Genomic DNA, 24296 nt, shown 5'->3' on the forward strand with positions numbered 1-24296 from the left:
GGCCTCCTGGACAATAGAGAACAGGGCCTTAGAGAAGCGAACTTTGCTGGGCAGGCTCTTTAAAGACGCGTCCGTCAATCCTGAACAAACAGGAAGCTTGGCAGCCTGCTCAGGATCGCTCATGTGGAGCAAAACATTAAGTCGAACATTCGCGAGGAACCCAGGTGGTGCTGAATGAACCCTCTTAGGCGGCTGCAGGCACAACCCCGGTAAATGATGAAATACCTCTGGGCTGTGTGGCTCCGACGGACAAAACAGCATTTACCTTATAGTTTCTGCAGGAGGGGTTGAAGGCGTTAGTTCCACAGATAAACAAGGTATCATCATTTTTCTTGAGAAGAACCTTAATAAAGTTGTGACACTCATCCTGAAAAAGAATTCAGACTCTTGGTGACTCTGGTGCATTCAATACAGAGACCCATTCTTCACTGTGGAACATGATCCGCTGACAGCACGGTTAAAATGAAGGTGGCTGAGGAGCCTCCCCCCGTGCAGAGTTCGAGCTCCTCCCGATGTTCAGCCCATGATGTGGACAACAACCATTGCTTTTTCAACAGTAAATAAGAGCATGGCATAGAGGGGAAGTGTGTGTTTATGTTACAAAAGGAAAGCAGGCCTGGAAGTTCCAAACTCCCATCATACTAATTTTAACGCCAGATGCTCCGGGATCCTTTGATATGCAAGGTTCCTGGCTGAAGTGTTTTTATGTTGTTCTCTGACCAAAGGCACAGACCCCCATGTGTCCGTGGCAGCCTTCTTGAGCTCTTCTGCAGACTCCCTGAGGGCTCTGGGCTGCGAGGTGGGCTCCTGACGAGGGCACTCAGAGAGGTTGGGGTAGCCAGCTTTGTGTCCATAATCCCTAAGGCCCCTAAATAGTTCATGATGCAGCCCTCGCAGCTGTCGTAATGTTTCATCACATTAAAAGCAAAGTATTTTTGCAAATTAAAGCCTTCAATATGTTGATGGAAGAAGCAATTACTGGGGGAAAAGGGACTAGCGTGATCCGCTCCACAGCATGGTCTACGGCTGGAGATAACGGTCAAAAACTTAACCCAGAGTGGCAGCTTCAGGAGAAATGAAAATTACCTACCTTATGTTTTCCCTTCATTCTGCATGTGTCTACATCAGCCTGTCTAGATTTCCATGTCAGTTTCTGCAGGGATCAAGAAAGAAATCAATTAGAGCCCAGAGGTTGCTGCATTTGATTTTTAGAAGTAAGAGCTCCCTTGGGGAGACTAGATGCTGAACGTATATTTATTGAAAGCTTTCCACACCCTTTCACCATGATTAATTCACCAGAACAACAAAAGATTAGAGTTGGAAATGCTCATTTAATTTTGAGCTCATGTCTATTCATTAAACTACAAAATGATCTCCTTCTCTTTGAGATAAAGATGAAGGAGAAAGGAAAGAAGAATAAACAACAGTGTGGAAATTTCACAGAAAATACCCAAATTAACTTGCTAAATTATGCTCATTTTGATAAAACACGTGTCCTTGCCCTTTCCTTTCAGTTGATAAATCAGTTTTCATAAAGCAGGCTTTTTCCTTAAAATATGGAAGTCATTTTCTTAAACATAAAGGGGACATTCACTTTAGGTGGACAAAGATTTAATTCAGGTTACACTCCTTCTCATAAATTCGTGGACTGAAGGGATCATCTACTTCTGTGGCAGATTTTATTAACTAAAATACCTCCATGTGGAGTTATAGGGGAAGCTTAGGTTATATTTTATGTCTATCTGAAATGGATAATGATCAAATTCCTGAACCATAACAGTCAACTCAAACTTAATACTGCAAGACATGGAAGCATAACAGTGAAACAATTGTGGGACAAAATTTTACAGACGAAAACTGATATTTTCCTGGACAAGCATCCAATATTTTACTAAAGGAATTTAGGAATTATCTAAAACCCTAAAGTGTATGTGCACACATAATTGATGAATTCAATAGGAAGTATGTAACTGTTTCTGAATATGTGTTAAGCCCCAACGTGCCCCCAAATTAGGATCTCACAAAATGTCCCAAATTATTATTGGCCATGTCATCTCAATCAGTGCATTTAAAACACATAGTCTCTTCAAGAACTATCCTAAGTTTATTTCAGAAAGATGGTTTTAAAACTACTTACTTTGCTACAGTAAATTTCTTCTGTGTGTGAGGTGTCTATATCAACAGTATAAATATGGTCCCTATAAACAAAGAAAAATGAATACAATGTCAAGCACGAGAGTCAAGACAGTCCATTTTCTCCTGAGTACGTGTCTCATTCAAAGCAGATAAATCCACACCCATGTTATTAAAAAACAAGACATCCACATGCAAGAAAAAGGGAAGCGTTTAGCCTGCAAGAGACGCCTTGGGGTCACACTCAGCACTTTCTGACAAGTCGTGGCATCCTGCAACAAGGGACATCTTTTATGCAAACTTTTTCCTAGTCTCCCTCATACTGAACGGAACTCTTAACTTGTACGTATGTAGTTAAATGGGCCCCCCAGCTGGAACATGGATGGTTCACAAGCCCTTTCAGTACCTTCAAATCCATGGACCAAGCACTTGGTATTCACAGACCACAGTTGTTCATCAAGAGAGCTAACAAAAAGCTCATCTCCATCTCTTTTTAGAAAACATACTTGCAGCCTTAGCTTTGATGATTTGATTGACAAGATGGAAGATGATAAAAGTAAAATTGTTTCCAGAAGCCACTCTTTTTTTTTTCACACAATGATGGTCAATTAAGGTCTAAAATGTACTTAAGCTGAGGTTTACATTTCTTGCTTCTGTTCACCTTCCTGTTTTGCTGAGAATTTAGTTGTCTTTATAACTGGCTGCCAATCTCCCCCTTGGAAGGGGAGAAACAGAATCAGCAGCTCAGGTGTGGGGCTATATTTAAACATCCCCTTCTGTGTGAGCTGAGCACAAGGGCGTTTTTGTCTGGAATTCAGAAGAAAGAAAAGAAAAGAACTCCGCTCAACTGGGGAAATGGGGGGCTACTGAGGGGAAAGCAAAACAGCTCATTTTCCCTTGAAATAACATTGACTTTTTCTAAAACGCAGGAAGTCCTGGGGCTGGAAAATTACCCACAGCTTTAAACCAAGACCTCAAGGCTCCCATACAGACTTTCAAGCCCCCTCATTACTTGAAAGAAAGAGAGAGGGGAGAAGAAAAAAAAGGGAAGAAAGAAAGGAACTATCTGCTGTCAGGATTCACTTCAATTTTTTCCCCCCAGTTCTTTGGAAATCTGTTTGCTGTTGCTTTTGGGGAAAGTACAACAGAGAAAAACAGAAATAAAAACAGGCTCTCTCATGTGAAAATAAAAGGAGGGAGCAAGGCGGTTGGCCCACGAAATTCCCCTGCCTGCTCCTGAAGTGTGAGGGAGTGTGTGCGTGTGCGTGTGCGTGTGCACGTGTGTAAGGGTGGTGGGGTAGAAGGGGAGCTTGTTTTGTGAATTGCTGGACTGGGAAGTTCTTTAAACTTCAGTAGGGTGCCAGCGTCACGCTGCCCTTCAATTCCCAGGCAGTTTTACGGCCTTCCTTTATTTCGTCTGGCTTTATTGGCGGTGCTGCGGGTCAGGGTCATTACTGGGATGGAATTGCCTATTACTTTGGTATCAGGTTTGAGATGACTCGAGGTTCTTCCCTGCCCCGCCTCCCCTCAAAACTCGAAGCAGGAGCTGAATCTATGAATTGTAAATTAACAGCTGATTAACATGCGTTGGCAGTGCCTCAGAGAGCTCTTGGATGGCCCCCTTTTGGCATGGCCTGTTTATGTTAATTAGCAGTTCAGAGATTAAACAACAAAAAAAGGAGAATTTACAAAATGGATAATAATAAGGCAGAACTGAAAGGGGTTCTGGCCATCAGGCTTCACTCAGTCCCTGGGTTCGGGACGGGACCTGGCTTCCGATGACTGACACCAATTGTCTGGAAGGACTGGGGAGCCTTTGGAAAACAAGACTCTGTGAATGAAATCTCCTTCTGGACAATGGCAATCTTTTTCAGCATCCAAGAGATCGCACTGCCCAGTGAACAGAACGATGCCTTATGCTAAACCACAGCCCAGGGTCATGGGTTATTCCCAACCCCCGTGTGTGCATCCCAGCGTTCCTGCGCTGCTCTTAGTGAATTAAGTTATCTGAACGCAAGCTGACTTAATCCTAGAACTCCCTCTTCCCCGCTCCAGTGAGCACCCCTGAACTGTGTTGCCATGGCTTGAGTCGGGGAGAGGATTTAACTTTAAATCGTGTTACCTACTGCTTAGGAACATGGATCTCTCGGGGCAGTGCCAGGAAATGTGACATTAAAGGGAGAGGAGAGACCCTAAATACGGTGACCACAGGAATACTTGAAGAATTTCTCCAAGACTGTGTATTGAAGGGAAGTGGCTACATGCAGGGTGAAAACCAACATGCCAGTGCCAGGGTGTTACCAATGTGACCTTTAACTAAACGTGATTCTGTTTGACAGTCTTAAAAAAGTGAATGTGTTTCTCCTTTTTTCCCCTCCTGTTCCTTCTTTCTCCCTTTCTTCTAGGGAGTTAGGATAAGACTGTCTTGGTTTTAACAGGCTGTAACAATGGTCACTTTTAAGTTTGCACAGCACCTTGCTCCTAAGTCAGGTGCCACCCTGGGCATGTAGCTCACAGCCATGTTAATTCATTGGGCCCACTGGCAGTCTGTTATACCATTTCTTTTCCCATAGAGACTCAATTGCAAAGTGAACAATTCATAGAAGATTATTGAGTTAAGCTTTTTCTCACAGATGCAATGTTTAATCATTTGTTTTGACCAGCCTTTAGCTAATTGGGTACAAATGTAATCTTCCAGCCCTGCTACATTTAGGAAACTAAACATGGTATTTAAGAAGGCGCTGATATCCTACCAGAAAGGTGGCCACTGAGGACCTCAGTGCCGTGCTTTTGAATGAATACCCACAATGGCTCTGGTCTTGGGCAGCAGCTATGAGACGGTTATTACCAGGACAGGTGATACCACTCCTACTACTCAGTGGGCTGCACGGCACAGGGAGTGGTGACCCGGACTCTCGAGCAAGACTGTTCCAGCTCAAATCCTGCCTCTGTCATTTTGACCCAGTCATTTCCCCCCTTTGCACCTTGGTTTCCTCCTATAAGACACGCAGATAATAATAGCTCTGTCTCGTAGGGTTTTCTCCCAGGATTGAATGAATTAACATTTATAAAGAACTTACAACTATATTTGCAATTTATATAGCACATTCAGCCAGTATGTACTATATAAGTATTCGTGAAGTAAAATTTGTTAAAAAGTGCTTTGGCATGGCTTCTTGTGACCAACTGTGTGGTGCTCGCAAGATGTTTTAATCTAGCTGGTGGTTTTTTACTTTGTGTTGATAGCTTGTATTTTCAGAGCATCTAAAGTGCGTTGAAGGAATCCAGCACTGTTGTTTTTTGCCTGTTCTTTACCTATGTTCACAGCCAGACAAACACTACAAACATAATGATTAATCAGCCTAGATCCAGACAAGACCACAACGGAACCCCATAAGATAGTGATCTTTGTTGCTGTTCATTTGGAAGTATTCTGAATGAGCTCTACACTCACCCTAACAGGGGATCATATCTATTTAGAATCCCAAGGGACTTCATTAAAATAATCTAATCTAGTTTCTCATTTAACAGAGGACTTTTATGGCCAGAGAGGTTGTGGTCCAGGTAAATTAAGAGAAGAGTTAAAAGCCTAAGTCCATGTGATCCCTGTTGAGGCAGGATTCTTACCACACCATTTAGCCATAAGGCATGGTCTTTTTAAATGACATTTCCCCACTGGATGAGTATTAATTCTTAACTAGAGTCAAATCAAAAACTTCTAAAATGGGTGCTATTGCCATCCTGCTAAAGTAATGATATATACTATGTATTAACTACAGAAATACAAGTTTAATATACACACATTCAACTTAATTTGATACATGTTTACACATTCACCATAGTTTAACAAGTATCAAGGAGAAAAGCACTTTGTGTGCTTGAGTAAATATTTGTGTATATATATACACACACAGTGTTCAAGATAAGTAGTGGATTATTTGCATCTCAGCTCCAAAATACGCAATTACTTCTACTCAGGTCCACATAATAAAGTTAAACGGACACAGAAGATCTTGAAAGAATGATTGCTTGACAAACGAAAGTACCCTGTAAATGAAATAGCACTTCGGGAGCAGTGATCTTTAAGTGATGCACTGCGGGTCCACTGAGGCCTTAAGTAGGTACTCACCGAGCAGCAATGTAGAGGGTTCTGTTCATGATCAGAATCATCTGGATGTCCAGCCTGTGCCTCTGCGTGGTGTTCCGTCCTGGCTTGTGGCCCACAAACACCGGATACTGTTTTGTATCTGTTGAAAAGAGGAGATGGGGGCAAGAGAGGGAAATGGAAATCAAGCCAATTATTGCCAGGACAGGGAGAGGAGGGGGCCGACCACAAAACAAAACCAGAATTAAATGAGACCATGCCACCATCTTCCATCCCCACTGAGTCTGCTGTTTAAGGAAAGGCTGTGATCAAAGAGTGCTCTCTAATGATCAAGTTCCAGTCTCATTTCCGGGTGCTCATACGCCTGAACTTACATTCCTAAGTGTCATCATTTCTGACTTGTCCCTCTTTCTGGGGGTGAAACTTGCAAGGGAACCCTTTACATGAAGGTTCTCTTTTCTTCCACAGTTTTCTTTTCATCTTCTTTAGAGTGCTAAGCCTGAGGGGCAGTCTGCCAAAGATCTTGTCTCGGGGCAGAACTGTTTCAAAGCAGCCTTCCCATCAATCACCACAAAGGCAATGTGGTCTGGAGGCAAGAGCCCTCGTCCAGGAGCCAGAAGGAAAATGCAGTGTCCACAGGCGCCCAGTTGGAATAATCTGCTATTGAAGGCGGCCCCACTAGGTTGGTTGGCATTCTAGGAACTGTGGGAAGTTTGCTCTTGAGTTAAGCAGTTTGGCTGATCTCACAGAAACAGGGGCTTTGACAGGACAGGGTCAAACTGAGTGTAGCCAGTCGGGTGATCGGGAATGTTCCCTGACCTGGAGAGTCAGTGGGCATACTTCTCCTCTGCTGCAGTTCTCCTTAGCTGAGAGGGGCAATTCGTAATAATATCTGACCTTTGGAAATACCTACATTTCAAAAATCTCTCTGCCTTTAAACCTACAACCTCTAGAGCACGGGTAATCCTCCAGAGAAACTAGGGAAGAAAGGAAGATGAGTTGCATCTGAAAGGCAGTTTTTTCGGAGGTGAAGACGGTGTAAATAATGACTTGAAATCCATGCACAGATTTACGCTCAGACACCTGCACTTTAAATCCCTGTAGTATCTGAGCAGGGCTCACAGTGGGTGTCTTCTGAGAGAGCCTCGGGGTACCTCACTCACAGTTAAGCGTGGTATGGGGTTATTGTGTACTTTCCCCTCCACTGCTCTGAAATTTCATTTCCCCAGTCATCAAGGAGGTTGCTAAAACAATCATGTCTCTCTGCTACTACCAAGCATTTGAGTGACTATCGAAGCACAGTTTCCAGCAGCACGTGGGCTGGGGTCTCTTCCGTGCAGGGGCACCAAAGGCGGAAGAATACCTATCACAAATGGAGATAAAGAAATGCTTATTAAGGTTTGGTACCTTGAGTTAGGCGGACTCTGCCACTTCGCGAGTGATGACCCTGACCTCCAGTTTGGCCTTTAGTCATACCCTGACTTTTGTTCTCAGACGTGTCAAGGCTGGCTACCTCACCTACCTGTAAAATTACTTCCTTTCACAACCCAGACCATCCAGCAGAAAGCTGCATACTGATGGATCTCTTTAGTATCTTATGTTAATGTTAAAACACCGTTTTTATGGTTTATTCAGTGTTTGGGAATAATTACTGTGAAGATAAATATTTGGGTAAAAAATGCTTTTCCCTTTACTGTGATAAAATATTTTGTCTTTTGGAGAGAAGGAAAAAAAGCAGTAAGTTGTCTGTTTCATCCCACACGCAGGTAGAACTTTCCTCTTTTGAGGAGTCAACTGAATTGTTAATCATGTTGCATTCTCCCCTTGACAATGAAGCAGAGAGCAAAAGAAAGTTACGAACCGTTAATATGGGTCCACTGTGAATTCAGAAATCACTTTCTCCAAGTCTAGCAGTGATACAACTAAGTCTAAAAACGAGTTAATTTTTGTCCCTGAAGTACTCTGAAACAGTCTTCTTATTTTCTCTTCTCACCTCGTAACAGTGCCTCTGTGTTAGTTACCTATGAAAATGTGCGGTACTGGCCGCACCCAGAGGATAGCGATGCCTTCCACGGCTGGTTTCCAGGCAGATCACAGCCTCCGTGCAGTAACTGAGACTGCATCGGAGGTAGACTCTAATTAAAGTGACTGGCAAGTCTCCTATTTTATTAAATTCTCAATTTTTACGTTCTGCTGGTTGATGCAGGCTGAAGCGCCTGCCGAGGGAGAGAGTCAGAGTGAGACGGTGGGTACTTACAGTTGCCATGCGAAATACTGATCGGCTCAGAATCTTCTGGGAAGCCAGCCCCAGCAAAGTGTAGCAGTGTGAAATATAGCAGCAAGGCTTCTGACCTCATAGTAGTTCAGCGGGGGGACCTTATTTCTCTACTTCACCCTGCCAAAGAGCAAAGAAGAAGAAATTTTTTTTTTGCAAGTCAGCTTTATTCAACTCCATAACATGAAATGGTCTTGGAACTAAATTTCAGAGAAAAGGGGCCTCTGTTTCCTATCTTTTCCCACTGTGAATTCACTGATTATTGTGCTTTTTTGCATCAGGACCCTGCATCCATCGCTGCACCTCCCCTCCCCACACCTCTGAGCCCTTGCGGGGCTCCTCCCAAACAAGTGACTCAGAGCCTCACTTCTTTTGTCCTGAGCCATCAGCATTATGGGTGGCTCTGTTGCAGTTAGGAAATGGCATTCCCAAAGTTGTGGATGATTGAGAAAGGATTTTTTTTTTTAAAGGCAAATACGGTTTTGTTTCTCAGCAGGTTTACAGCAGCATGCCAGCCCCAGACATGTTTTGTTCTGCCACCCAAGGATCTTTGAAAAATTTGAAGTCGTTGCCCAATATGGAAAAACTAGGTTTCTAACCTCCTTTAGAGAAATCAGAATAACATACCGACCAAAAGAACTGTTCCCTTCAGGCACCATGGCCCTGTCCACCACACCCACACACACCCTCCACACACCCACATACACACCCACACGAATGCCTGTAACTGGCTTGGTTTACTGATTTTCATTACCTGCTTGACCCCTTAGTTGAGACTTTTACTCCTGGTTTATATAATTCTACAGTAGTTCTGTGGTGACCTTAGACATAAATAAAATTACACACTCTGTGTTTAAAAGGAAAGAAATGGATCCTTTCAGACTCTGTGAAGAATATTATAGGGAGCACCTGAAACCACATCCTGAAATGGTGGTGTTGATTTTAAAAAATCATATCTCTGTGTATTTTAGTGTCAGATACTACCTTGCAGTGAAATAGTAGTGAATAAAAGCGCCAGATACACTTTTCTCCCCATCTGCATTTTCTTAAAGATGCTCTTTATGTGTAGAAAAATTCTCCTAAACCTTAGAAGTAAAATGCTCCCATGTGAGACTGCTGGCTCCCGTGAAAGAAAACTCATAAGGCAGTGCACGTTGCATAATTCTCAGGCATATTTCACATAAGTGTTGATCTGTTGGGGAAATTAATGGAAAATGGGGATATCTTTTTATCTTAGAAAAGCCTTTGAAGTAGCCTGCCAAAAATTGTCTTTTTTGAACAGAGCTATTTCAGTCGTCCATCCATCATTTAAGATTTATATGTAATAAAGTCAAACTTAGAAACTTAGATGTCTGTGAACGTTAATTTGGCAAACAAACTGCTAACTTACGCTTTTTAGAACACACTTAATATTAGATACCTATGTCTCTCTTCTTCATGCCAAAAAAAGCATTAACAAGTCCCGAGTGTTGCATCGCAACTTGTAATTTCACAGACACAGCTGGGTCTTAATCATTTCTTCAATTGAAAAGTGCACGTTAATTAATTTGCTTTATCTCAAAAATCAAAGAGGGAGAGAGGTTGAGAGAAAAGCCTAAGCAATTCCGTATCTCCATCTCTGATGTATAGATTACAGTTAAACTCTAAGTAATTACTTGTTCACAAGGGGGGTCCATTACCAAGAGACATACACATGTATTTACAGACAGATTAAGAGTACTATTCATTCATTTATTTGCTAGTTCCTCCTCTTCTAGAGAATCTAAACCCAAAGGAGAGAAGCCCTGAGTTTGCGTGTTGTGGCTCCTGTTCAGTGTAACATTAAAGAGGAAAAATCAATAACAAGAGTAAGGAAAACACAAACCAGACCCAGTCAGAAGGAATACGGGGAAGAGGAAGCGGCAGGGTTTACCAAGGACTCAAGAGCAGTGTTACAGTATTATTCAGAAGCCCGTGGCCCCGGTGCACTCGTGGCGCGAGGTAGAAGAGTGATGGAGACTCAGAAAGCTGCCTCTTGTCCCTTTAGAAATCTTTGGGACTACCTGTATACTTTTAGAGATTAATTTTTTTGAAATGAGTCTCTAATCTTCCACCGTTGCATTCATCTTTGTCCTACAAATGTCCTACAAGCTAACAAGACGAAGTCCTGCTATTTTACTGTATCTCCTAATTTTAATTTTTTCCATCTTAAGATTGCACAGGTTGCTGCAACATTCTCAACCCCAGAAGGTGGCAGGAAGAGCAAGCCTGCAGAAGAAATCTATTAAGCAATCCAAAGGCTTTCTTCAGTCCCTACACACAGCCAGGCTCATGGCTGAGGTGGGGTACTTAAATATCTCCAGTTAACAGTAGGGCTCTGTGCCAGGAAAAATACCTGTTTTCTGTGCCTTTCGACCGTCGTATCATCAGACTGTTAACGTGTACATCATATGGGTGAGAGTGTCCAGTGGTACCAGCTAATCGTGGCCAGTCCACATGAACGCTTTTATAATTTTCTTCAGCTGAGGTTTTGATGTATTATTCCCTTTCTACACAAGTTTGGGCTCTAGCCGTTGTAAATATGTGGACAATATGTTATTTCCTTGTTGAAATGATTACTTTGTGGAGAGATCTCAATTCAGTCACCCTGTGATTTCCCATCCTGCAGAACACGGGCTAGGTCTCCCCGCTAAGCCCACAGCGTACAGACCTGCACCAGCCCAGGAGAACAAAAACAAACAAGACCTTTCCACTGGGTTTCAAAATCTTGAGCGAGCCGGGCTGCTGTGATGAGGTTGTTTAAGTGATTCTTGAAACTTTTTGTAAAGTGCTGCCCACACAGGGCATTTTTATAGGCATCTGCAGACATTGCCGACTTCCCTGTGACTGTGCTCACAGACGCTAAATGACTGAGACGTAATCAGCTCCCCAGACAATTAGATAATGGGAGGGCTGTCAATTTGGGGATCCTAAACAAAAACATTTACTTCAAAAATAAGCTTATTATGCCTGAATTTTCCGTCTAAGTTGTCTCAACCTTCCATTATTCTTAGCCTGAAGAGAAATGGCCTTTGTAAAATACGCCATTACTAAAAAGTGATGATCATACTCTCCCCCACCCACAAAGTCCACGGACAACCTTCAGAACAGGCAGGTGAGGTTCATGGGTGAAAAAGGCTCCCTAAGACAAGGGAGGGACTGTTTCCACCTGGAGGGGGCAGCCCCTGCTCGGCTTCAGAGTGCTGGCCGTGTGCAGTGTTGGCTCACAAAGGCAGAGCTCTCATTTTTTTTTTTTTTCCTTAAGAAGCCAGAAATCTGGAGTTTTATGTTAAATCTCCTATTTTTTCCTAAATGTTGGCAAACTAATTTAGTTTTCTTCTTCTCTGTGAGCCAGCTTTGGCCAAGTCCTACCAGTTTGTGCATCCAAGTAGAATGGTGTGGGGTCAGGATTTGGGGAGTAGTGGGCAGAGCATTAGAACTAGTATTGGGGTAAGCATGAGCGATGCTCTGGCCGGGTGGGCTTGTCATGGCTTTCTAGTCCTAGTGGCTCTTCTGAAATTAACCTGATTAATCAGAAGTCGGGTGTGGCCATTTGTGACATCATTCTCTGACTTTACAGCCATTTCTAGTTCTAGTGACATTCCCTTTGCTTCATACTTTTCTGATACAAATGACCTCTGTATGACAAGGGAATGGGCATAGATGGAGGCCCCAGTTATTGCTCATACACACAAATGAATCGACGTTGCTTGTTTTAAAGACCCATCTGGGCTGGTCCATGTACTGTCTACACATCCAGCTGCAGCAGACATCAGTGTCCTTGCCCTTTGACTTGGCTGTGGATATAGCTTGCATCTGATTTGGTCCAGCAGCAGCATCTTCCAGAATGTTGGTATCCAATGAACATTTTAATGCTAAGTGGTAATAATGAGGGAAATAATTGATCTGGAAACTTTTAAGTACAAAATGCTTTTAATAACACTTTTTTTTCCCTATGAGGAAAATCATTCCCTACCATGTTTCTTTTTTTTTTCAATTGAAGTATAGTTGATTTACAATGTTCTGTTTCTGGTGTGCAGCATAGTGATTCAGATATATGTGTACCTATTTTTTTTCATATTCTTTTTCATTATAGGTTATTACAAGCTATTGAATATAGTTCCCTGTGCTGTACAGTAGGACCTCGTTGTTTATTTATTTTATATATAGTAGTTAGTATCTGCTAATCCCAAACTCCTAATTTACCCTTCCCCCTCTTACCTCCCTGGTAACCATTAGTTAGTTTCCTTTGTCTGTGGATTTGTTTCTGTTTTGTAAATAAGTTCATTTATGTCATTTTTTTTAGATTCCACATGTAAGTGATATCGTACTTGTATTTATCTTTATTTATCTTTCTCTGACTTACTGCACTTAATATGATAATCTCTGGGTCCATCTATGTTGCTGCCAATGGCATTATTTTATTATTTTTATGGCTAAGTAGTATTCCTTTATATATAAATACCAAATCTTCTTTATCCAGTCATCTGTCGATGGACATTTAGGTTTGTTTCCATATCTTGACTATTGTATATAGTGCTGCTGTGAGCATTGGGGTGCATGTATCTTTTTGAATTAGAGTTTCCTGTGGATATATGCCCAGGAGTGGCATTGCTGGATCATAGCTACCATGTTTCTTTTTAAAAGCACCTTTTCTTCTGACATGATAGGAAGTTTAATAGTTAATCATTTACTCACACTGTCATTAAAAAAATGGAAGGGTGTGACCCTAGGAAGTCAAATAGCCTCAGTGGCTCCTGAAGGGTTATAAAATGTAAAGGCTTATGAAACTCCTCAGGGCTCTAAGATTGTACAATTCTAGGTGATTTTGCCCCAGTGAAGAAAGGTGTGGGTATGTGACTGTGATTAGGGAGGACAGTGCATGTAGTGCCCTGACCTGGGACACTTCAAGGCCATAGGCACCACCAGGAGGCGTGGGGCTGGGACAAGAGGAGTAGGATTGAGGCAGAGTGGGGTCTGGAGCGCCACACAGTGGGAGGGGCCACCGGAAATGCAGCTGGGCCCTGGGGATGGTTGTGCCAGGCACCCTCTGAGATTACAGCGGAGATGGGGCAGAGGAACTCTGTATGAACCTGGGCAAGTGTTCTTTCTGAAGAGAACAGAACTGATTCTCTCCCCTCTTTCCTGGTTGCCCCTAACTTGCACGTGGTTGGGAACTCGAGGGTCAGTCATTGTGTCAGTGCGGGTGCTGTGTGTGGGAACCAGAGGGGTAGGAGAGGCCCTCTTCACCGCTGCTCGCTGGAGGACTGCACTGTGGAAAGTTCCTCCACATTGGAGCAAAGAAACCCCGGCCTGTGACGCTGCCCAGTTTCACAGTGAGGACAAAGTTCTAGTCCCGTAAGTGGTTCTAACCTGGCCGAACAGGCTGCTCTTGTTACCATTTAATCACACTTGGACTTTAGTCGGGTTTTACACTAAGGGTACCATTTTCATTTTTATTGCTCCATCCTTCCGACCTCATCATCTTTGTCTTTATGGTGTGACTGTCTTTAAAAATCTGAATCAAACCTGTTGTAAAGGCTTTTACACGAAATTGAATGATTGGTAATGATACCGGGAAGCAGCAGGAGCAGAGCGCGCAAACCCGAGACTGAGCGCCTCCGCTCCACGCACCGGCGGGGACCTCGGGTGAGATGCTGCAGGCCTCAGAGCCTTGGCGGCTTCGTCTTTACAGTGGGTAAAGCAGCATCTGAAGGTTGGTTGTGAGATAATGTGCAGAAGAATTGTAGCCCTCCATAAATGTTTGTTTATTCTTCAGCTGAGATACTAAAACTTGCCTTTTAATAGCTTTTCTTGGAATTCTTTAAATTCTCAGACTGCCAGCTGGGGTTCTCCCTCTTCAGTGGGAGAAGCAGCCCGCTCCTCTTTCTCCTTCCCAGTCCCTAAGCTTCCTATCTCTGGAGGCGGGCATCTGGGAGAGGCAGGAGGGTCTGTCTCAGGATGGCACAGCTCACGCTGTGTGAATTGTAGCACTCACACAAGTGCAGGGGCAGATACTGACGTGGAAAAACGGAGAAAGGGTGGGGTGGACGTGAAGGTTGTCTGAGCACTTCTCTGTGTGACGTACACAGGCGTGTTATTTTACTGAAACGTCACAGCCATCCAGAGAGACAGGCCTTATTATCTCCATTGTGCACACAAGGAAACTGAGGCTCACAGAGGTTAAGTCACGTGTCCAGGCAGTGCAAGGTCAACAGTTACAGCCCATCGGCACAAAGGGAAAGTCAGGACGCAAAGCCAGAGCTGTGTGATGCCAAAGTTTATGTCCTTCTCAGCACGTCAAAGAAAGTGGAACGAAGGAAGGTTAAAAAGAGAGAGAGGCAGTCATAAATGGAAACTGCACTTAAGATCATAGCTGAATATTGGTTGATGCATCTATGCTTACATGGACAGACTGGCTGAAAGTCCCTAATGGCTTCAGTAATAAAAACCTATAAAAGGAGTGCACAGTCACTTGCAAACATGTAGGCATGCAAAGGCTCGTTCCACCTTATGGCCCTGTGATTGCAGGCTTAAGGTGAAAGAAAGATGCACGTGCTTCTTAACCAGTTTTAGGAGGAAGTGATTATCTCGTGACACCTGTGTGTTAAGTTGCACTATCTGCCTGCTTGCAGCCCCCTCAACAGTGATGTTTTAAAATCAATACATCATAGAGAACAATGTCTGTTATGAAGGGTAAAAACAAAGCTGCCTGTTTCAGGAGTTGATAGGATCAACAGATTTGGACACCCCTCAAGTCTGAGTGAGCAGACGTTGGTGCAGAAAATCCGGCTTGCTGAACGCTGGAGACGTGCTTCGCAGAGATCTGAACTGCCGATTATTCCCACACCACGGGGACATTTCAAGAATTAAGGAGTGTTTAAATAGCAGGTGTCCTTCCCTGGCCTGGACAGCCCTGTTTCAAGGACTGCAGCGTTCAGAGGATGCTGCTGTCCACAGCGTGCCTAGCCGGGCCACAGAAGAACACCTCCCAAATGGAGGTAGGGGCAGCGTGGGCCCATCGAGCCCTGTAGAAACGTCTGCTGTACCCAGCCTTCAGGAACCACGTTGGCCACCTGTTCGGTGATAGTGCGTCAAGATACATGCTTTATGCAAAATGAGAAAAGCTCTAGCCTGTTAACAAAAGCATCTGATCTTTTTCTCCTCTTCTCAGCCATTACCAGAGACATAAAAGCTCCCATTTCAGAGGAAAGGGAAATGCCGCAGACCTAACTTCAACATATTTTGGAGAAGGATGATGGCATTCACTGGAGTATAATAATAAATATCGACTATGTAATAGATGTTCCATTTTAGATCTGAAACCACTGTCACAAAGGAGCAGCAAAAACAGCTGTGAATTCAGAAGTCCTTTTAGAAAAAAAACTTTTTTTTGGAAAGTAGATGTTGGTTGTAAACCTATGATCTTTTGCGAAGAGAAGGCAAGTCTTGTCTCTCAGGTGATTCTTTGTTCTGACAGTTTTCTTTCTACCAATGCTCTCCTCACCTCTAAATACATGCCTGAGACAATGCATTTAATGCACTTGGCTTGGATGTTTCAGATACAGCCTAATAACTCATTAGGGCTCTGCAGTTATGGTCATGATCTTAGCAATCTACACCGAAAATACTGTGGCAGACTACTTGGATCTCAAAAGGCTGTAGTGGTCCCAACCACATTTACCAATGTCACACCCCAGCTTTTTGCCATCTCTGTCTTTCTCAACTTTTGTAATATTGCTGAACTCAAGCACCTACTCCAGAGACAGAAACAAATGCCCCCTCTGTTTTACTGTTGGAGAAACTGAGGTCCCTCGTAGTGAGATCACTGGCTAGACGTGGAGCAGCTCAAAAGTGGCAAAGCTTAGCATCCTTGAGGGCTCCTGACTCCACCACCAAGCTCTGTCCCTCCATTATGCTGCTTTCAGAAAGGAAGCCAAGGCTCATTCATTTCTGCTTGGCCTTCTGCCTGATGCTCATTACTTCCATTGCTTAATTTCCCCCTTACAGATCCCCTGCTTTCCGCTGGGAGCTGGGCTCTGTGCTGGATGCTGAGACAGACAGGGAGGGAGAAAATAAATCCCCTTGCCCCCTGGGACCTTGCGGTGTATTAGATGGGCCTGACAGTTCCAGCTTATTGTCCAAAAATAGAACACAGAAATAGTAATTTTTTCCAAAGAAATGAAAATTCTCTTGGGAAGAACACTGTCTGGAGGATGAAGGTGATGCAGAGGGATGCGGGTGGGATGCTCATCGGAGATCTCTTTCGGGAGAAAGCCCCGGCCGGTTGCGTGCTTGTTCACTGTGGACCTGCGGGGTTAGAGGAGGCAGGTGGGAGGACCCTGCAGGTAGAAGGACCAGGTCTAGAGACAAGGCATTGGAATGCACAACTCCAGGCCGACGGACTTTCACGCACTCACAACTGGACCATGTCACTCTTTGCTTAAGGAATTTCAAATATTTGTCTAGAGTAATGGGTGGACTTTTTTCACGTCATCAAAGTTTGTTTTAAAGAATTGTAACCAAGAATAAAGATGGTATCCGATTACTTTTTCCTTCTAAGAATATGACAGAAGATGAAGAAGGGAGGTAGGGGGTGGGGGGTGGAACTCTGAGGCCACAGCTGAGAATATGGGTATTTATTCTTTCTAGGTGCTGAGTATGTGAGTGATTTTCACATTACTCTCCCTGGTTTTCTCTACATTTGTAATTTCATTAAAAATGGAGGAGGGCAAAAATAACACGCCTAAATGGAAGGCACTTTCCCCCAGCACTTAGGAAAATATTTGCACAGCGACTTTAAAGGGAACCAACTGGAGATATTAGTGACTGAAGTTTTCCATGAACCTTTGTTAAAATCTTGAGCTGATTTAAATGGAAACAGAGCTCTTTGACAAGACGGCTCTCCCTAGTAATTTCTCCCTGGTTTGCTCTCAGGATGGTGAACAGAAAAACAGAATCTCCCAGCTGCAACCCTCACCTTCCTTCCTGCCCCTCTGCCGGCCTGGGATTGCTCAGGCTTAGGTGGCTGCAGGGATGGGATCTTCCCTGGTTTTGGGGTGGAAGTCACCTTCACACATGCCTTGCAGAGAATTCAAAACAACCTGCAAGTCCCTCCTTTGAGCTCTGAAGAACAGCCCAAAATAACAATAGCACCAGTCACAGATGATTCACACTTTGACAGAGCCCTGCAAATACTTATTGCTTTTTCGGTGAAAAGTCTCAAGATGAGGACGTGAAAAACATTTCCTTGAGCTAAACTTTTGGAATCCGATTCTCTGATGTTGACTGCATGCCGTCTTTCACTGTATTCCTTGTCTCTTTCAGTGAGCCCTGACGCTCTCCCAGCACCTAGAAGCCAAAAATAGAATGTAGGCTGGACTACAAGCTTCTTATTGTACATAGAGAGAGACAGAATACCATTGCAGGCTTGGCCCCATAACAGAGCATGATGCTGCAGACTGGTGTCATCAGAATATCCACGTGCACAGTGGACTATCTGTGTGCTTCTCATGTCTAGACACATCCAGAACAGAAATGATGCAGACGCATTGCCTCTTAAATTTACAGAATTTTCTTACATTCTTTGAGAAATTCATTTTATTTATTAAAAGGGGAAAAAAAAAGTCCTATGTCCCAGTAAACCAGTTGGAAACTACAAAGCCATACATTTAAACTTAATTTATTATTGTGTTTAGTAGATACCGCTACATTTTTCTGAAATTAATGATGTTTTTGTTGGCTCTGTTCATGTTCTTTATGTATAAAAAGTGACTAATTAGGCTGGCTTGATTTAAGTAGAGCAGATATCAGTTTGAACTGAGGTGGAGAGAGTGCCATTGACGAGCTGACTCTTCCCAAATCTAGTCAAATCCAGTGATAACACTCCCTAAAGTGTTCGTTTGTTTTTAATGTGAAATCCTACCCTCAAAATTAATAACCATTTCCAAACATCCTGAAAACAAGCTTCCTTAAAGCCAATGAGAGTGTGTTCCAGGAAATGATGAGCTTATTTAAATGTCTCTACCACTGAGCGACTTGATTCCTTACACAGGTGACTTAAAGGTCACTATACAGAAACAGTTAGGGGTCCTGTTCACTGAAATGGTGGTCGGCACCCAGATGAACCACTGGTTTTGGTGGGAGCAGCTGTTTTTAAAAATGCCTCACTTCTCCTTGAGTTTAAAGAAAAACATACAAGTTGCTGTCTGAAATACAGGTACACAATCCCTTATTTGCAATTACAAAACAAAAACAAAAAAACCCTGAAAAACCAAGGGTTTTTTTCCTATTCGTTTGGTGACAAACCTTGACCTAAACTGGCATGGCACCATTTATTGTCTTTATTTATCCTTCTTAGGATAAATATGTATACACTTCACTGCAGTAACAGCCATGGGTTTAATGACTGGATGTCGCCCCCACTGGGAGATAGGTCCCGTGTTACTTTTCTAACATCTGAAAAATTTTAAGTTCTGAAACACATCTGTTCCAAGGGTTTTGAAAAAGGGTCTATGCAACTAGATTCCTTTGGCCCTGAGGGATCAGAAAACAGTGAAACATGGGGGAAAAGGAGCTCCTTTAGGGCAGAATCCCTAACGCAGGTTTTTGCTAAACCCAGGAGTTCTCTAATTACCCCTCAGTGTATAGTGAGATTCTCATAGAATTAGAAAAAAAAAAAGTGATCTGGTTTCACCTGAAAACATGTATATCATATACTTCATCACAAGAATAATTCGGAGATGAGGAACTGCTGACTGAGTCATCTAGTCTTAACTTCCTCTATTCTGTGCTCCTAGTGGCAGGGTTCCGGGCTGTCTACGTAAGGGACTGACAAGAACAGGCTTCCACAAAAAGAGTGATGCTCACAGAGCAGAGGTGATCTTGGTAGGGAGGGTCTCTAAGCCTTTGGTGTGTGAGCAGTGACGTCCAACAATAGCAGGTGACCACCTCACCTGGCAGAGCAGCCCTCGCCTGGGTGATGGTTCCCCCCCATCAGACAGCCAACTGTAGCAGTTGAGCGCTCCTTCCTTTTTCTGGGTTAAATAGAGAGACTTCACAGGCTTTTTGTGCAGTTGGTGGTGGTTTCTCCAAGGGGATGTCTGTAATGTCTGCATCCTGTCATCTTTTCCCCCCAAGGAATGACCGTGGCAATGGCTTTCCCCCAGTGCTCATAATCAGAAGGAACTGTGGGCTGGCAGTATCGCCCGCAGCTTTGTTATATGTGCTTGCCTTTTATTTCCAAATACCTGGGAATTTCTTTCCATAGAGAACACCAGCAGGTTGAGGGATTTATTAATAAAATGAAGAATTTGAATTTCAAGAATATTTGGGCAGGACAACTGTTATCTTGGGCAACAGGCTGGAGTGGTGGAGGAGGAAGGCACACTCTCTTCCCTTCCTGTCTGAGGGGCTCTTCAGTCCCCCTCCTTCCTTCCTGTCAGAATGGACACAATGGTAATCACTTGTGATATTCTGGGATAAAATGGATGGAGGCACATGGTTAACAGCAGATAACCTGGACACAAGGTTAATCGCTGCTGTCCAAATTATCTGGAGGGAAAACAGCACGTGGACTTCACCAATTAGCCTCTGAATCTAAAAATAAATAAATCAGTCAATCACAGATCCCATAATTAATAGCACAGCAGACAATCAGTATAATTACGATCTCTGGGAGAGAGACCAGAATCAGGGGGAAAAGTGAAATTATCCAATAAGCTTGAGTGTGACAGGCTGAAACCAAATTAAAGTGCTGAGGGTCAGACAAAAGGGATGTGCTGTAACTCTCGAAAGCGAGTGTATGAGCTGTGCCCAGCCCGGCAGACGTGCGGGGGTGGCCGGTCACCCCCATACGGCACCAGGAGCCCTGCGCACACAGGCTCACCTTTCTGGAGGGGAGCGGACGCTCTGGAAGTGCATAAATGGCTCTGAAAGCTTCTCAGCCCCTGGTGACTGGAAAGCACAGAGGCCCACCTGGGGCCCCCAGGCTTTCACTGGTAAGGATTCTAAGGTCTGAGCAGTGAGATGGAAAAAACACAGCTCTGGAACAGGCGGAGAGGGGATAATGCGTGCACTTCTTCTTGAAAGGGAGAGTCCCCGGGTAAACTGTGAATAATGACAAGACTGAGGCAGAATAACTTTCTACTCAAATAGCAGTATTCTTCCTGTTCAGTTAACGTAGTCTTCATCTCTCCAAAGAGTAAGAACAGAAAAGTCATTCTGAAGTGTTATGCAAGGATGGGCACATGTGTTCCTTGCTATCTTTTTAATCAGCCCTTCCCAGCAGCACTGAGACTGGCTGTGTCTCCTCCAGGATCTTCAGTGAGGAGGGAGCAAGGTGCTGTTTGGCACCTGGGCAAGATTCCCCAAGCTGGGGCTCTGCTTCACCATCCGCAACTGAGGGACATAAGGATGCCTCCTCCTCCTTCTGTATTTGAAGGTTGAGAGTCGTTATTTGTAATTTTCCTAAATTTTGCAAGTCATTTTATTCCAAAGGCGCATTGCTTTGGTACATCATGGATTCCTTCTTTAATGTTTCGGGAGTTACCAGTAAGAACACGAGATGTGAGGAAATGTGATACAGGTGCGTAGACAGGACTTCATTTTTCAGTGTTCAATAAAATAGGAAACTGCCTTTGTTGGTGGTTTGTCTTCACTCATTCACTCATCCATTCATTCACTCAAGAAGTCATTGCGTGTAATATGCGCAAGCGAGGCACCGTGCTGGGGCTGTGGGGGATCCCGAGGTCACGGTCAGTCACGGGCTCTGCCCTTAGGAAGCCCCCACATCGCTGGAGGAGATAGTACACAAGCAGCTATAACAAAGTCGAAAGCAATGTAAACATAAAAGGAAATGCCATGAATATTCAGAGGAATGAGAGCTAACATCCAGGTACTGATTCTATGTCGAAAACACACGTCAGATCTGTCCACTCATCTACACACCACCTATGATCATCTAACCCACCATCAGCTGCTGTCTGGACCACTGCAATAGCTTCCTGATTATACTCCCTGCTTCACTTGGCCCTCCATCCATTTACTCTCCATACAGCAACTGATGGTCTTTGAAGAACACAGATCACGTCGTGTTCTCCACTGCGTAAAGCTCTCCAGTGGTTTCTCACTGCATTTACGACAAAGTTGAAGCCCGCTCTCCGGGGTGCAGAAGGCACCACCCATTTCCCTGACCCCATCTTGTTCCCTCCCCCCATTTCCCACTCTCCTCCAGCCTCTCTGCCTGGATGTCCTCAAACACACAGCTCTCATCCCCGCTGTAGGGACTTGCTTCCACCCCAGTCTCCATGTCACCGGCTCACTGTTGTCATCCAGAACTCAGTGAAAATGTCACTTCCTTGAACAGGCCCTCCCTGACCCTGAAAACAACCCACTGCCTTTCCTTTCATCACCTTATTCTACATTTCTGTAATGGATTTGCCCCTAATTGATATGTCCACATTTATAGTCCTACTTGTTTTTATCTCACCCTCCCTTCCCTTAGAATGTAAGCTTTGTATGGGCAAGTGTGTCTTGTTAATCACTGTGTCTCCGCGTTCCGTATCAGTGAACTCCCAACAGATACTTGTTGAATAATGAGCAAATGTTAACCTAAGAAAGAGCATCAGACCAGTTTCTGACAAATCAGTGTTAAAGAAAGCGGAGGTGCAAGGGCAAGGATAGGTGTTTTCAGCTGGCTGAAGAGAAACCTGGAAGAGCGTTGTGAGGGTAGAACTCAGATCAATGGCAGAAAATATGAGGAGATCAATTCTGCTGAAAATAAAGAGGAACTTTCTAGGAGTCCTAGTAACGCAGACATGGCCTGGCCCACCTAAGGGGCCAGGGGGCCGGATACATGCTGGGTGGAAGCAATACTGTCCAGGGGAGTCAGCCATCAGATGTGGGGCTGGAACAGACAGCATTTCAGGTCCCAGGAGAGAGCCTGATTGCCTACGATTCCTGGATCCACTGACGAGTCCTTCCTCCCACGTACTGAGGGAGCACCACTTAGAGCAGGGAACCACAGGTGGTCCAGTACAATCCTGCTGTTGACTCAGGTTCTTGCTAGAGACTGCCCATAGAGCTCTTCCGATGAAATAAGATGCCTGCAATCAGCGGATCCAAGAGAAGGTCCTCAGGCTTTGGCCAGCCGTCATTCCTTTAGTCCCAGTTTGACCTGCTTGTAGAGGCCATAGGTCAGGAGCCAAAAAGTCTATGCAAGGAGAGAGATGGTCACACTCTAATGAGCATTACAACCAGAGGCCCTTTGCGCTGGGAACAGACAGCACGCATACTGTGCTGCCCCTGCCCATCGGTGCAGAGCTCACGGAAGGTCTGGAAGTGTGGGATACAAAGGGAAGCTCTGGTGTGTGGCCTTCCTGGGGATAAATGTCATCCACTGGCTTGTTACTGAGGCTCAATTGCCAATGACATACAGATTCCAAGAGATGATTTAACTCCACTCTTGTCTCCAATCCCTTACCAGTGACTCATAACTTTCTCCTGACACCAGAACAGCTGGGCCAGCCAGCTGGAGAGAAGACATACAGATGTTGCTGGCTGGAGTTAGAGGGGGCTGGGGGCTCTTCTCTGTGCAAACAGCCCAGGATGCTTCAGTGGGCTATAGAGTGCGGGTGTCTCCCCCTCTGCAGATAAGATGTCAGCTCTGTCGTGGACCATCTCTCATCCTTCAACACGTGTGTCTTTAAGCAGAAAACCCCATAGCTCCTCTTCTGCGACTCAGAAAAGTTTTATTTCTTTGGGGAATATTAGATCCTTGAGCCAGTCCAGCTGGAGAAGGTATGAGAGATCTTGGCCGCAGTGTACCACCCACCCAGATGTCTGGGCTTAAAACAGATCCTACATTAGAGGACGTGTGAAAGGATGAAGTTAAAGTTGTGGGGGGGCGGGGGGCAAGAAAGAGATGCTCTTCGTTTCTGAGAAAAGGATTAACAACAAAGATAAAATTGGATTAGTTGATCATGCACCAGAAAAAACATGAAATACATAACGTGTGAAATTCTGATTAGAAAGGGATTGCTTGGGCAACATTTGTACACTGAAGGCACTTGTTAAATATTTGTTGATTTTGATCCAGGTGGCTTTGAGTATTTTTAAGTATCAGCACATTGAGTTCTATAGTGATTATGAAAGGGGCAAGTTTTTAAATGAAAATTGAAAGACAGGTCAGGACTGACTGATTTTTTGAAAAATTGTGGTGAATTCAGTTCCGTTACACATGCAACTAGTAACAGTGGTTGTCTCTGAGGGAGAAGGCCTGGGGGTCAGATGTGGGAAAGAAACTCACTTTTTATGCTGGACCCTTTCATGTTTTGGGGGAATTTTTTTTCTCTCATGTATGTGTTTCATTCTTGGAACAAAACAAAACTAGTATTATTTTTGTAATCTGTGTCTCCAGAGGCGAACCTGGAACGCAGGCCTGCTGATACCTGCTAGTTCCCACAGTCTTCCCCGGGATCCCGTCCCTTCACAGTATGTTCAGCCAGTGGTAATGTTCTGGAATAGAGGATGAGGGTGAGGGAAGTTTACAGGCACTGCAGTGTCAGCACTAGTTAACATTAGCCGTGATGCAGATGGATATATGTGGTGGCTGGTCATTTACACAACCCTATAAACCCACCTGCATGCCATATGAGTGGCTGCCTAATTTATTAGCTTTCAAATAAAAATGTAACAAACTCAGAAAGGCAGGGCACACTGAAGTCAAATACAAAGAATCAGATGAGTTCAAAGCTAATATCCTTC

At 44.1% G+C, this 24296-nt stretch overlaps 1 protein-coding gene across 5 annotated transcripts in view; it reads right to left on the reverse strand.

The window, feature by feature from the left end:
* SEMA6A (semaphorin 6A) overlaps positions 1–24296 on the reverse strand; it is a 120583-nt gene that overhangs the window by 50471 nt on the left and 45816 nt on the right. For all 5 annotated transcript variants that reach the window (XM_010971519.3, XM_010971517.3, XM_010971518.3 and 2 more), the window contains exons 2-6: positions 8496–8633; positions 6263–6380; positions 2138–2198; positions 1091–1153; positions 266–367 (exon numbers count right to left, since the gene is read on the reverse strand). In XM_010971519.3, coding sequence (XP_010969821.1) covers positions 266–367; positions 1091–1153; positions 2138–2198; positions 6263–6380; positions 8496–8595 — 444 coding nt within the window. In that variant the 5' untranslated portion in view covers positions 8596–8633. The remainder of the gene's footprint in view (positions 1–265; positions 368–1090; positions 1154–2137; positions 2199–6262; positions 6381–8495; positions 8634–24296) is intronic.

Source organism: Camelus bactrianus, chromosome 3 (genome assembly GCF_048773025.1).
Source record: "Camelus bactrianus isolate YW-2024 breed Bactrian camel chromosome 3, ASM4877302v1, whole genome shotgun sequence".
NCBI classification, from domain to species: Eukaryota; Metazoa; Chordata; class Mammalia; order Artiodactyla; family Camelidae; genus Camelus; species Camelus bactrianus.